The following is a 14,917-nucleotide window of genomic DNA, read 5'->3' on the forward strand; positions in this document are numbered from 1 at the left end:
CAGGGAAATAATAGTGCTCATTTCCTTTTACCCCTTTAAATGTGTGGAATAAAGAAATAAAGAAAAAGGGGAATTAACAAGTTGTACAATTTTTTTTTTCCTGAGGAGAAAAAGCTGTCACTGAATATTACTTGGCTATTTACACCATGTGAAGTTTTGCTAACTTACCAAAATGTCTTTAAATACACTAAAATGTTTTTAACCTTACAGAGCAGTATGCTTGGGTGGTATCCGATGGCTTTGTCCTACATTTCTACCCTCAAAAAGACCCCAAACAAATAAGGAAACCAAGTCTCACAATCTAGGGGGTGGGGGGATGAGCAGGGAAGCAAAGAAAAAAATCCAGCGTAAACTGCATTTAAGTTGGTTTTGTGATTCTAAACAATTATATTCAAGAAAGCTCAATTAATTAACTTATTTATTTTGGCAGACATCGGCAACAGTATAAGCAGCAACACACCACTGCCCAGTAGTTCAGTCTGCGCACTGAGCTCCTGACACAGATTTTGCCTACAGCCAGCGACCGCTTTTTGTAAATCACCATTTGTTTGAACCATCAGTTTTCTTAGGACTGAAGAGGTTATGAAAAAAGTGGTCAGAAAGGCTACTCTGAATGCACTGCTACAAAGCAGGAACTTAGGATGCAGCAAGATGTAACTTACGGAAGCACTGATAAGAGGAAGGGAGGAATAGATGCATTAGAGACTTTCCAAAACTTCCAAGCCAAACAATTAACCTAAAAGCAAGAAAAAATTAAAACCTTATACATTCAGAAATTTTGAGGAAGAATTAAAATATGGTTTGTTAGATCTTATAAATTATTAGATATAAAACTCTGCATATCATCTTCAGCAAGTATGTCTCTTTGGTTTTCTAAAAGTAGTTTAGAGTTTTCTTTCTGCAGACATCAGAGGTGAAACATCCTGTATTTGGGTGCATGAGAGCATTTGTCTGTTTTTGAAACTTACGTATATGTCCAAACAGGTCACTCATGAGTTAGCAAGTTAAAAGGACTGTAGAAATTTCTGGGAATTTGTAGGAGACAAAAGAAATTATCAAAACGAAGGATGATAACAGACAAATTCACACATAAAAGATTTAAATTAAATATGTTAACAGACAAGTTTACACATAAAAGATTTTGAAAAAAATGAGAATAAAATTAACCAAACTCTAATCTACCCACAGTTTACATATTGGGTAGTACGTTTATATACACAAAGTCTCTTTGTTTGTTTGTTTGTTTTACCTGATATGGAGAAAGCAGGTGAAGGTTGTTTTCAAAGAATTTGAAATTGTTCAAAAAAATGTCCGTGCCCATACTTTCAATGAGTTGACAAGTTACTCCTTTCACAAGCTGTCCTGCGCTGATAGGAAAAGCAAAGTTCAATCTTTCAAATATTTAAGCAGGATCTAGTCCTTCCTCCCCATAACCGTGTCCTAAGATACAGTTTCTTGACCCCCTCTCTTTTCCGCTTCTTGTAACTGAAAGACTGTTGAAAGTAAAAATGTAATCAAATTGAAAAATATTGACTGAGCTTTAAAATACCAAAACCTCTGCAGTGCTTTGATCCTGATTTTGCATTTGGGGACCCTTTTTAATAAGGGAGGTGAATTATCCTGTGGTACCAAGGAATGAATAAACATAAATACAAAATAGCCACGGAGTGTTTATGTCTACTTCAGAGACACTCTCATCACAAAACCAGACTTAAACCCCATTTCAAGAGACACCATTATCCATACCTTAGAAGCTCAACAGGATAGTTTTTCTTAGACAGTAGCTCATACAGATACAAAGCCTGAAATGAAACCCACCACATTTAATGTCAAGCTTAGGTAATTCAGGTGCAAGATGCAATAACTACTGCAAGGTTTTTGTGTGCTTGACTCTCTTATGTACTCTGAAGGCATTTCTGTGCTCCAGTTTGGCCAACCAAAAGGTTTGGCATCCAGTACTGAATTTCTTCTTCCCAAGACAAGACACCACTGACTGTTCCTATGGGATGATGTTAAACATGTTCATGGCACACGACCACAGAATAATTTAGGTTTGAAGGGAAGTCCAACCTTGCATCCCTCTGGACAGAGCCAAAGGACTGACTGTACATGCAAATGTCGAATCTACAGTACTGGGAAGAAAAAAAAAGTGGCAGAATCTTGAAGACTTTTAAACCCCGCACATTAATGCTTCCCTTTCTGCAACATTGTCTCATAATGGTGCCTAAACTCTAAGCGACCTCTAGTTGTTTCTGTCAAGATATGTTTGGGGCAGTTCCTTCCTTTTCCATATGTTCCTTGAACACATATGTATTACAACACTTCCCCTATTGTTCCATCCTACTAAAGTGCAGTGGAATGGGAACTGCATAATCATTTGTACCTGGCTTCTTCTTAGTTCTTTTTCTTTCATCATTGAAGAATTATATCCAGTCTGCTTCCATAAATCAGAGAGAGATATTTCTTTAAAGCAAGCTCCTTGTATATCTTTGATTGATGACGAAAAATCTCCAGATGCAGTTATCTAAAAAGAGAAACAGATAAATACGTGGCATTTCAAGGCTGATGCTTAAATTTACAGGATTTGCTCTTCTTTCTAGCCTGGGTAATATTTCTCTTAAGAGGATAAAGAAGAAACATGTCAGTATTAAAAATGCCGCAGGACTAAGCAAGAGACAACCTTTGGAGTATATTAATACTTGGTGTTCAGAAAACACTGGAAATATTAACCACTGGGCTAAAACACAAATCTCTGACAACGGTTTAAGTCACGTTTGGCATTTCTGGTTATTGTGCTCTTGTGCAGAGAGAACGTGCTACACACTCAAGCTCATAATCACCTTCCTGAGGATCCCCTGTTGTTGTGCAGACGATAAGTCAGGTAAGTACTGGGATGTTGTGCCTCGAATAATCTGAGAAAGCTCCTTTGGGTTCATACTGTAGAATGACTGGGTGCTAATACCAGTTACCAACGCGCTCATTTGACTAACATTATAAAATGACAAAACCTGCAGAGATAACAGCACAAACAGGATGTTTTCTGGCTTGTGAACATCAGATATGTTTAAAAGCAAAAGGTAATAAATAAAGCAAAACTATTATTGTTGCACTTTCCTCAGATTTCTTTCAATTCAGACAGGACTGTCCAGGGGACAAACGCAACAATTTTGTCAGCAGCTCCTTTTTTCGAAACTTCAGAGAGAACCCTGATTCCTCCCATTACAGAATATTTGAATATATAGTCTGGGGTCTCTGATCATACCAGTTCTGCTTAGGGCAGTGATACAGACAAAATAATTGTTTCTGTTACTAGACAGAGGTTTCTTTGGGAGGTTCAGTCTTGGATGTCTTTATTTGATTTAAACAAAATTTTCAGACCACTGGCAGTAATGAAAGAAGTCTTGTACTAAACTTTTCAAAATTTATGGTTAACACTGAGAAAAAGCCATTTCACTTTAAAAAACAGAAGGTAGGAAAGCTGTTATCAGAGGTACCTTTTCATATGAGAGGTATTTACTGGATAAAATAATGACTTGGCTTTTTGCCCACCCAGTGACTTGGTTTAACGTTGCAATAGCATTATGCACCGCTTCAGGTGACAAAGATTCCAGCTGACTTGAAGTTAGCCCAACCACGGCATCTGACAGAGATCCAAGGACATCATTCAATGTCTGGTTTCGCGTGGCAATGTTCAGGAGTTGAGATTTGAGCTAAAGCAAATAAAAAAAGCAGATGGGGAATATAACTCTGCCAACAACTAATTTTCATCATCACACAAAACTTTAACCAGAGTTTCTGGCTTGGCATTGGCAATCATTTAGTGACCACATACTTCATAAAAATCAAAATTAGAACCATGGTTGTCAAAGGAATATGCAACAGGAGGAAACAGAATGAGAAAAGAATGAGTACTGTAAAAACCAAACAAATCAACCAACCAACTAAACAAACAAACAAAAAGGGGTTTTATTCTTTGCATTCTATAATCGAGATCTATTTCCACTGATTTCTTACATCCCAGTCATTTTTTACTCTTCTCTTTCCAAATTCAAGAAGAAAGTCCCTCCTCCGCTGTTTTCAGGATTAGGTTAGGCAAGAAAAATGAGCACTGTACCCACCTTCTGAACCTCAGCCTGGAAACCTCTCAACTGATTGCATTTAATCATCTGATGAAGTAAAGCCCGAGCAACAGCAGCATCCACCTGTTCCATGTCATTGTAAAAGCAAACCAATAAACCAAGCCTATACAGAAGAAAATACATTAGCTAACTTCTGACATCAAAGGTGCCACTCTCAGGAGACTGAAATATTGCATGTTTTACCCTACTTGTGCTCAAAACCTGAGTAATTTCTGTCTGTTATAAGTGCCTTAAACTGCAATCTTTAAAACTCCATGTGGCCTGAAGTTGGGGGATGAGACATATGTACCATTCTCTGTATTCAGCTGAACTCTACCCAGATTGCTTGTGCTGTTGAAAATTTAATTTTCCTGGTTCCACTTGCCATGGCTCTATTTCCCGAGCTAACGACTCCACTCCCCTTGGCAGAATTTGCAGCATAATCTCTGCTTTGAAAAGGATGGAGGGCTCAATGAATCTCTAGAAGTGGCTTGCTGAGTTTTTATCTGAATTAATTGGTTGTTTTGAACTCTAAATTCTGCTTGGATTTCACATGCAGCATAACTCATTCATGTGTCAGGGCAGCAGCTAGTGCAATACAGAGCATCTTTATTGTTTCAGGTTTAAACAAAGCCTGCTGTATTTCACATCAAACATACACCTGGCTGATGGATGGAGACCTGTCCAGTTCAACACTGGCCAGGAGAAAACATGCAGAGGTTCAGTCTCATTTGCACCAGCACATCAGTTTGCAAGACAACGTTGTGAACCAGTTGTGGAGCTCCTTTTCCTCCACAGTACCCAGGCTGTAATATTGAAGTCAGCATTTCCATTAACCTCCGTAAAGCACAACCGCAGCTGTAGCTGGAGGAGAGGAGCACTCGCACCACCAAGGTGACCACCTGCTCCAGGCAGACACCTTCTGCCTATTTACTGCCATTACCCACAGCCCTGCAAAGGAGGTTTGAATTGTGCATCACTCTCTCTGCACTTTAAACTTCATAGCGACGGTGATGAATTCGTTTGTAGGAGGCCTGAATCAGTCTCTTGTCACTGTAAACAACTAGCCTTTGCTTTCGTAATCTACACAGGACAAGAAACTATAAAGCCCAGCTTTCCCGCTGCAGTCTCTGGTTTTTAGCAATTCAGTGATGCAGGCATAGGTAGAGTCCAGGCAATAATGTCCAGATGTGAACTAAATCCACAGTGGACAATGCTGCAGCACCATCACAAACTTAGGAAAATCCTGCAGTGCAGAAAGGCTTAGCTTTTAGTTCCTTTAGTCCCTCACCAACAACCTGCTTAGCAATATAACAAAATACTGCTTCAGCAGCCTATTTGAGTTAATGGGACATCATCAAACTAACATACAAATCAAAGAAACATATATAACTGCATTTGTATAACAAATAATTACCTTCTGATGCATTACTGCATAGCCACCAAGAGCTCTTAATCTCCTTTGGGATTAGCAGCAATGAATAATACTACTTCTTAAAAGTAAAAATGCATTTAAATCATCAGTAGGTTTAAAATGAGTAACATAAAATAAGTGTGCTGTAAAAATGGAATATATTAAGGATTATGGAGCATGACATTTCTCTCATCTGTGAGAATGTGGCACCTCTCATGAGCTGTAAAATCATTTTTAAGATTTCTGATATGGAAATTTATAGTGTGGGCATAATTCTCTCGCTTACATCTCCGACAATCAGCAATACTTACGGAAGTCAGTGAGTTACACTGCAATAATAATGGGAGCTCTGAAGCCATAAAGCATATTCTCCATTAGTTTAAAACTCCAAGGTATCCCCCAAGGAGACTACAAATAACTTCAGACAGTGGCGTCTTGGGACTAAATACATCCATTTACGTGACAGTGTAAATATAATTGTGGCGTACAGCACTTTGCAGGTAGCTCATACTCTGCGTATTTATGAATAAGAACAGCTTTTTTTGGTTTTCTATTATTTTAAAAGTAAGTTCAGTGCTGATTTGACATCTCCGAAAATGCAGTTTCCTGCTTACACACAAACAGTCCCACGTGTTTAAGCGTGGCTCACCTCTACCCTGCAGGACACAGAGGACAGCAGGATGGGCTTTACACCTCTTCTCTTTGTGACCTCTTTGGTGACACCCCTGCCAGTTAAAAACTGCTTGCAGTCCTGCCTGGCATGAGCTAAGATTTCCTCCTTCAATCCTAACTGTAGCATGATCTCCACAAAACACCTCTGTCTCCTGTGATTCAAACGGTCAAGGCAACTCATGTCTTGCTATCCCAATTTTTGTTGCTGTACTGCACAACATGATGGAGCTTTGACTGGGTCCCTCAGATACTGCTGTACTACTCCTCCTAATACGAGAGACAACTCCTCACTGTGGAGTGGGAAACAAAGCATTAGCTAACTAGGCACATGTCCAAAAATTCATAAAGCAGCAGTTCTTCACTGTTGCTACCTAGTTGGATTTCAGCCTAGATTTTTCTGCTGGAAGGAAACAGCTTGCCACATCAACAATTTCATCAGCTGCTTACTGCTTCTCTCTTTTCTCCTCACTTATTCCTTCTCTCCACACACAGCCATGAAAGAAAAAGAAAAGTGGTCTTGCCTGTAGATGGTTGAAGTATTTTTCATATCAAATCCTGATGAGTTTATTCTTTCCAGGAAAGCTTGTGCAAGCTCTGGTGTGATATCATACACTGTGTCCAACTGCTTTGTTGCATTGTCATAGCTAACGAATAGTCTTATCTGACCAGTACAAACAAAATCATGCATCAGGATTATGAAACAATTACATCCAATAAAATATGTTTGACACTCTAAATTAATCGATTCCATTTATGTTATAGAGAAAGGAAGAAGACAGATTTGGATAAATACAGTATTTTTGAAGACAAAGCTCAGTGAGCAATTCTCTGTCAAACTGTCACATAATTTGAAGGTCTTCTATCATGGGTCTCTGTCTTTCAGCACAAGTCACAGAAGTCTGATACAGATAAATAATTACAAATTAATGACAGGCACTTTCAAATTCCAAACCCAGAAGAATATTTGGTTGGCAATGGATTTGCGCTCACTTTATAATGAAGCAATTAAAATATGGACTTCTTTTTCATGTTAAAGTTTGCATTCATGTTCATATTGTTTGTAGCCAACATCACTTGACAATGATACATGATTATTGTATGTTACTTACTTCATTGAGATTGATTTTCAGAATTTCTTCTAATGGGAGATGAACTATGTATCTTCCCAAAATCCATAAGTTTTCTGCACTGACCCAAGAAATTGGTTCATTGAACTCTGTTTTGTACAAATAAATACTCACTACAATGGTAAGAAAGTCATCATTTTTCAAATACATTGTACCCAGTATATTGTTATTGGTAAATAACTTCTTAAAAATCTGCAATTCGGACAAATCCTTAGCAGAGAAAGTTAGGTTCCCTCCATTTGGAACCACATTTTTTATGAGCCCATACGTTTTTTAATGAAAATGAAATAGTGTTTCAAATGCCTCAAATTTTCTCATATTAAAATGATTAATGTTTTAGGTTGTTGAAATAGAAAATGGATAAAGTAGTGGACAGGCAAAATCAAACCAACAGTAATAAACATGGAGCAGCATTTGTTAAATTCAATTTTTCTAATCAAATATGTTATTTAAGAACACCAGGAAGGCGTGACACTATGTAACACCTTATACGCCTTATTATTGATGATACCACTTATTTCAGCAATATGTGCTAGCAACAACGGAGAAAATGAAAAAGCATTCATATACCTACTTGGAAACAGGTTGGCAAAAAACTAGAAAATATAGCATAACAATTAGAAAATGTAATTCAGTTAGTAACATTCTCACAGGGATTGAAAATGAAATCAAGATCCAAATATCCCCGAGAAACAAGTATTTCTGGACTAGGAGGGTACTTTGAGCCACAAAGAGAGCATTTTCTCCAAAGTGTCCTAATTTGGATGGCTCAACATGTGATACTTCTTAACATATTCCTTAGCAGTGCTGATACTCACAACTCTGTTAAAATAAAAGCATCAGGGCATTTTGCAGTTTTTGGTATTTGAAAAAAACAAGCTGCAGAAGCTGCAGAACCCCATTTAGCAAGGGATTTCTTTGAAAACAGAGATCTAAGCTCCTTAGCTGAGACAAGATGATGCTCCCAGCAGACCTGTCAAGGCTCCGTTTTTTTCAAGGTGATATTATATCTCCCACTGCCAGGAATATCAAGGGAGTTGAAAGAGATGATAGAAGAGTTAAACAAAAATGACCACAATTTAAGGATATTGACTGTGGCCTTTAGCAGAACAGACTTGCAGTTACCAACCATGGTAACTGTGATCCCCCAAAATGTGTTGTGGGTTTTTGTTGTTGTTTTTGTTCATTTGGTTTTTTTAAAAAATTTCAAGAACGGTACAAAATTCAAAAATGACAGCCTCCTGTTTTTGCAAGGGCTACCAGCATGCTTCACCTCTGAATTCCTTGGTGTTTTTAATATGAAATGTGAAGGAATTGGCAAATAAAGTTCTTGAAAGGTTTGACTCTTAAGACATAGAAGCCACATGTGGTCACCTGCTCATGCAGGGATCCAGCTGCAGGGGCTGCCAGACACCGCGGGGAGATCCGGCATGACGGAAAAGCCCTCTGCATTTCCAAGGGCACAACAGAGACACGGCAATGAGCCCTCTGGCACCAAAACCAGCAGAAATGCTTGGGAGGCAGCCCCGTAAGCACCACAAATAGGAGGCTTCTTTCAAGTTTCTTTTCTGCTGAGCTTCAAGGAAGAAGATGCTGCTTCTGCAAAGGGCTGATCCCTTTCCAGGTGCTCTCGCTGCTACCCCCAAATGAAGTTGAAGTGAATAAATCAGACTATTGCAGGACGCTTATGTTGTCCCGCACTCTGTGCTGTGACCCGTGGTGTGCAAATACATTTGAGTGAGCTTTAGACTTGCCAACCTGGATGCTGGTAGCAGTCCAGCTGTGCCTGCTCAGGGCTGATGGGTTCTGCAGCTCATACGACCAAAACTAGCTGGTAATCAGCCCACGCTTTATACCTTTGAGAGTGGATTCTCCGTGTCTGCACTGCTTCGCATTGGAAACAGCAATCAGGACACAAGAGAGGCACAGTAATTCTCAGCCCCTCCTGAGCTGGGTGATCTTTTACGAACTGAGGGTTCACTAATGTTTCAGACAAAATCCAACATGTCTGATGCTGTGGGATTTTCCCAGGGCTGCTGAGTATAACCATGCAAGTTCTGCGTATGTTCTTCCCCAGTAATGCGCTGCCAGTAAAACCACCCCGTAGCAGCATCACGAACTTCCTCTCTACGACTTGACGTGTTACTCGGGTATTTTGTAGCAGCAGGATTCCCAGGAGCCAAATTTTGCTCCACTGAAGCAAGTGGGCATTTTGCATTTGATTCTCTGGGAAAGAGGAAGAACATACACATCCAAAAGTCTAAAATGCTCCCACGACAGCTCTGCTGGGATGTTCAATGAAACGCAAGCGCTAGCTCTGATTCCCCAGTGCTGCTGCCACTTTGAAGCCCCTGTCCCAGCTGTGGCACATCTGTTTAAGATATATTAACAAGGCAAAGAGATGTGGTACAATGCATAAAATCAGAATTAACTCGTTTTTTTAATCTTGTCCCTTGTCCCAGTTCCAGGTGTAGTAGAACTTTCACAACATCCTGTATTACTTTTATATTTTTAAACAGCGCATTGGGTAATGTATTCTGAGACAGATCTATTTTTTCATTCTGAATAGGACTTCAAAAGTACAGAGGCTATGTGTATAGCTCTGTGCAGAAAAGGTAAAGACCAAGCATCTTTGGAGAACTATTTGCCAAGAATAACTGTATTCTGGAGCAAAGGTATTCAAGACAGCTGCTCTTAAACAGACCTGTGTTAAATTTGGGAAACAATGCAATACAACAGACAGGCCTTTTGTTGACTTTTTTTTTCTCTTATGATAAGCAAGAAGAAAATACTTTATTGTATGTAACATACCACTCATGTCGTAGGATTTTTGTAGCATCTGCTTCATCCAGCCATACAGAGCTCTCCGTGTATTTGCTGAGGTTTTGTCATAGAGGTCCTTGAATACCGTCGATCTAAGTGATACAAGGGTGTATTAGTTCACTAATGAGTTAACTATTTGTCTTTTTTAATGACACACATGGACAAATGTTTTTAGAAACATCAACATATAAGCAGAAAGCTGTATCTGGAAAACAGACTGAGACCATGTAGTAACCTTTTTTAAAATGAATATATAAGTCAGCAAATGCTACATAGAATTAATTGTCTCTGGAAAATAAATGGCTTACAAGTTTCTGAAAGCATCCTCCTGTAGAACATTTGGGAGTCTCCCAATTACATCAGGTTGGAGATAGTTCACTGCTGACGTGCGCAAAACCTGGCTTAGGATATCCACACAGTCCAAAGCACTCAGAGTCAGGAAGCATTTATCCAGTGTTATAAGGAACAGGGTCCTATTTACTCCTGGACTTTGAAAAATTCTGTCTCTAGTCTTCTCCCAATCAAGAATAATATTTCCCATTTCCTGCATGCAACAAAGGGTTAAAAGAATGTCTCTGATTAATTCAATATATCGTTCATTTTGAGGCCTGACAGAAAGCACTCTACAAACAATGTGGTGCTGTTATCATAAAGAAGAGATGCAAAACACCGTCTTGGTGAATTACCTCAGATAATGCCTTTCTGGCGATGGCCAGAGACAAGCTTGGACCTTTTGACAACATCAAAATGAAAAACAAAAAAATAATCCAAATGGCTGAAGTTATAGTGTGTGCTCTCACAAAATAATTAGTTACTTGGAGAATGAAAGGATATTGGAATAGAATGGTATTATATCATATGTAATTTAATATGTAGACGTCTCTAGAATAGACCTTTTTTCATGCAGTATTTCTTGCAGCTGTTACTACAAACATCCCCTCCAGAAGATGGGGCAACATCAAAGAACCAAGCCCAGGAAATACATTCACCCTGGCTGGGGATGGATTGTTAGGTTGCTCCATCTCACAAGTCAACATGTCTGGGACAACCTGTTGAGAGCCGATAGTCCCAGGAGTGGTGATTTGTTCATGCAGTACTATCAGCCCTGGAAGAACCAAGCACGTCACTTGAGAAGACAACATTTACAGTTTATTGAAAGGGCTTATGCTCTACTGCTCTGGCTCCGGTGCCTGCTGCATACCTATCCTGCTTTGGCAGGAGGAGTTGTGCTACCATTGTTTGAATAGTGGATTATACAGTGTTTTTTCTGGGCAGTCACCTCAGGCACCTGGGGAAACACCGTCCCTTTCTCCCGGATTGATCTCCCCCAGCTCAGCGATGCCCACACTGGAGACCCTTCCTCCCAGCAGGGAAGATACCAAGTGCTCTCATACATCAGGCTACGATCCCGTCCCTGGGGTGCAGAGCCCGCGGCAGGGGCCATGCTCCCTGGGCCCTCACTGACCCTGAGAGGCTTTTAGGATGGGTCACAACAGGGAACGCACCGCAGAAGCAAGTACCTGACGCTGTGCTGCCTCCCCTCCAAATTGCCTAAAGGTTTGCGTGCACAGTCCCATAACTAAGTAGCAAGATAACTAATTTCACCTTCTTCAGTCATCTTGGCTCTCTTTCTAGCCACTAAAGAGAAGCAGATACTGCCTAAGAACAACTGGTGTAGGAAGGTAAATCATTCTCTGGAGATGCGTTTCTCTCCACCGATTACAGAGAAAATCCAGATGACTGACTTGGACTTGGCACCAAACTTTTAGACAATAATTAAATAAAATAAGTCAAACATAATTGAGAGGAGCCCCTAGAATCTAATCTGAGACAGCTAAATAACTGCATGGAGCGCACTGTGACACCCCCAGTCTGGCCCTCTCCTATTTACCTAAACCATTGACAGTAGCTTTTCTTCTTGACAGGCACGACGTGACTTACAAGATGGTCCTTTCTGCTGTTGAAGAGATACTTCATTGCAGTTTGGAACTGCTGCTGATCAAGCTGTTGAAATTCAGATAGTAGCTGCCTAGGCTGGTATAAAAGGTTCTTCAGGTAACTTTTTATAGACATCTGAAGTATAGAAAAATATGCATAATAAACATAAAACTCACACTATTGTACTAGGGGCATCTTTTACCCCCTGAAAAACTCTGCTTAAGGAGAGATAAGCTCTTGTGTTGTAAATGATTAAATAACTATATTTAAACTGTAAACAAAAATAATGCAATTCTGAAAGACAGTAATTTTAAAATCCTGTTCTTGGTTTACTGAGCAAGTCCTCTCCAGCGAGCCATTTAACAAAAGTACCTCAGTTTCTCACTTCATAACACAAGAGTAATAATGCTTTTCTGCCTCACACAGCAGAGCTATGAAAATGCAACTTTTAAAGACCTTAACAAAAAATCAGGTACTGTGTGCATATTATTATTACTTAAAAAAAGGAAGGAAATGTGCAATTAGATGTGAGGAAAAGTCTGTACCAGGTCATAAGGCAAAACTATTATCTCTCACATCAAACTGCATTACCAGTTAACCATCTCAGGGGAATTATAACATTAGAACAGAAAGCACTGTAAGGCTCATTAGCACCAGGCTGGAGTAAAATCCCTTCCAAGTCCTGACATAATGATTTCAGAATTGGTTTGGAATTTGACTTGAAACTGTTCTTTGTTGTCTTTGCTTAACTTGCATAGCCACCAACAAATAGTAACATAGTCAGGCCCTTGTTGTCTAGGGGCCCAGGTTTACAGCCCCAAACTGTTAACAAACTGAATCAAATGGAAAGAAGCAATGTCAGTCTCATGCAATTTTGGATGAGCTGTGAGAGGGAAACAGAGCTTTGGAAAAGGCACTTCTGGGAATGCCCCGGGCTCAGAGATGGCACATTCGACTCTCCCTTCCAGAGCGAGGGGGTGCGTGTAGGGAGGCGGGAAGGGCTTAGGCTACAGCTCCACTTAAACCGGCTCATAACTAATCCTAATGACCAGGGACAAAGAACAATGACTTTTTACTGTATCACTTCCACATTGACAGTTTCGAAAAACAGAGTTCAGAGGAGCTTTAAAAGGTGGATGCATTTTGCACAATGCTCTCGTGTCTCAAATTTCATCAGAAACAGGGCAAACTACAGCCGGCCAAAATCTGGGAGAAACCTGCCATTTTGTGGAGAAACGCATGTGCATACACTCAATTCAGAAACGACTGCTGAGCCTGAAAACTCCTGATTTCTGCTTTCCATCAAAGGAAAAGAAAAAAGATTTTTTTTTTTTAATTATTTCTGCCTTGCACGCTCCTGCAATCTGAGGAGAAAAAGACAACAAAACCCCCCTATTCTTATTTCCTATTTATCTGCTACAGTGTAGATCTGTTGGATCTACACTATAGATAACTCTATAATTGACAACCTAGTTTTGGCTACAGAGATGGGTTGCTTTTTAGTTCCTTGTTAAACAAAATTTTTCACGCATTTTAAATGGCACAAACCTGTAGGCTGCTAAGAGTAAACATAACTTCCCGGGCATGAAAATACGCCATGACTTTTGTAAGCATATCTGCTGTCCAGACATTAGAACTGTAACAGAAAACAGGACCAAAATGCTGGTAAAATAATGTAACATGCAAAATAGCAGATTACTAGACAAAACAATAAGAGAAGCAAATACTGTTACTAACACCATAATGACACAAGCACTCGGCTTTTTGGCGTAAGGAGACTAAGAGTCGACATATTGAATGCAATGAAAACATGGTTCAATGAGGAACAGTATGAATCAGTCATGTTTTTTAAATCTAACTCCACAACCCCCCACAACCACCTCAGCTTTCCAACACGCCGCCATCACCACCACCTCCAGGCGGGAGACAAGCTGTGCGGCGGCCAGCCCGGGGCTGCAGCCGTGCTTCCCGGCGCCCTGCCGTGGCTGCTCCGAGTCGCTGTGCCTGAACTCTCTGCCGCCTTTCCCTCAGCAGAGTCACGAATTTCAGCACGTCTTCTTTACGCAGCCATTGATTTTCTCAAAATACGTAGGAGTGGAATTGCTTTTGAGGTTTATGCTGCTCTTTCATATTTAGACAAAATTAGCAAATAATTCCAAGGTCTTCAGGAGCTGGAGGAAATGGGACGGATGGGGGATGGAGCAGGACTGAAAGAGGGAGGTGGACAGAAAGCTGGAACTGCACCTAATTTCCTTAAGAAGCCACTCTGAAACATATGAACAAAGTTGATTATCAAAGCTTTTGGAAACTGTAGCAGATACTTCTTCTCAGGCTCGTTCTGTGCATGTTTTTTGCTTTATCGTGACAAACATATTTTTCTTTGTTAAGAGGAAATACTCCTCACAGGAGATCTAAATCAAAGTAATTGTATGTGCCAATAATGTTCCAGTTTCTGTGGAAATGAAACAGATCATATCTGAAGTGCAAGATAACACTGAAAAAACAAGTTGGTGAGAGTGATACATTACCTCTGAAAATGAAGTACATCAAGGAGGGCTACGCATGAAAAACAGAACATAAAAAATCACAGTCAGATGTTGCATTTTAATTCCTTTTAGAAGCATAAGTGGGAACAATTTTGTACGTTACCATTTAGATATTTCCCAGTAATTACTTCCTCCTAAGGAAAAAATGGTAAATATGTGTAATAAATTGTTATTTATAGATGATAATGTAAAATGTTAATAGAGAAATCAAATAAGAATACTAACCACAGCTTTGTGCAATAATGGAGGCAAATCTGTAAAAGATTCTCTCGTTACTAA

General features: G+C 39.7%; 1 protein-coding gene across 13 annotated transcripts in view; it reads right to left on the bottom strand.

Moving 5' to 3' along the window:
• OTOA (otoancorin) overlaps positions 1-14,917 on the bottom strand; it is a 40,562-nt gene that overhangs the window by 20,369 nt on the left and 5,276 nt on the right. For 9 of the 13 annotated variants that reach the window (XR_010466474.1, XR_010466473.1, XR_010466475.1 and 6 more), the window contains 16 exons: positions 14,864-14,892; positions 14,742-14,772; positions 14,621-14,648; positions 13,641-13,728; positions 12,096-12,227; positions 10,463-10,698; positions 10,143-10,246; positions 7,314-7,420; positions 6,726-6,865; positions 4,119-4,242; positions 3,495-3,710; positions 2,841-3,008; positions 2,384-2,524; positions 1,747-1,802; positions 1,250-1,367; positions 663-736 (listed from right to left, as the gene is read on the bottom strand). Coding sequence is in view for 5 of the 13 variants with exons in the window: in XM_065031631.1 (XP_064887703.1) it covers positions 663-736; positions 1,250-1,367; positions 1,747-1,802; positions 2,384-2,524; positions 2,841-3,008; positions 3,495-3,710; positions 4,119-4,242; positions 6,726-6,865; positions 7,314-7,420; positions 10,143-10,246; positions 10,463-10,698; positions 12,096-12,227; positions 13,641-13,728; positions 14,621-14,648; positions 14,742-14,772; positions 14,864-14,892 (1,792 nt within the window). In the remaining 8 variants the exon portion in view is untranslated. Of the gene's footprint in view, positions 1-662; positions 737-1,249; positions 1,368-1,746; positions 1,803-2,383; positions 2,525-2,840; positions 3,009-3,494; positions 3,711-4,118; positions 4,243-6,725; positions 6,866-7,313; positions 7,421-10,142; positions 10,247-10,462; positions 10,699-12,045; positions 12,228-13,640; positions 14,893-14,917 lie in introns of those variants that run through there. The other 4 variants (XR_010466478.1, XR_010466477.1, XR_010466479.1 and 1 more) reach the window with 3 other exon arrangements.

The sequence above is a fragment of the Columba livia genome, chromosome 15 (assembly GCF_036013475.1).
Source record: "Columba livia isolate bColLiv1 breed racing homer chromosome 15, bColLiv1.pat.W.v2, whole genome shotgun sequence".
Lineage (NCBI taxonomy): Eukaryota > Metazoa > Chordata > Aves > Columbiformes > Columbidae > Columba > Columba livia.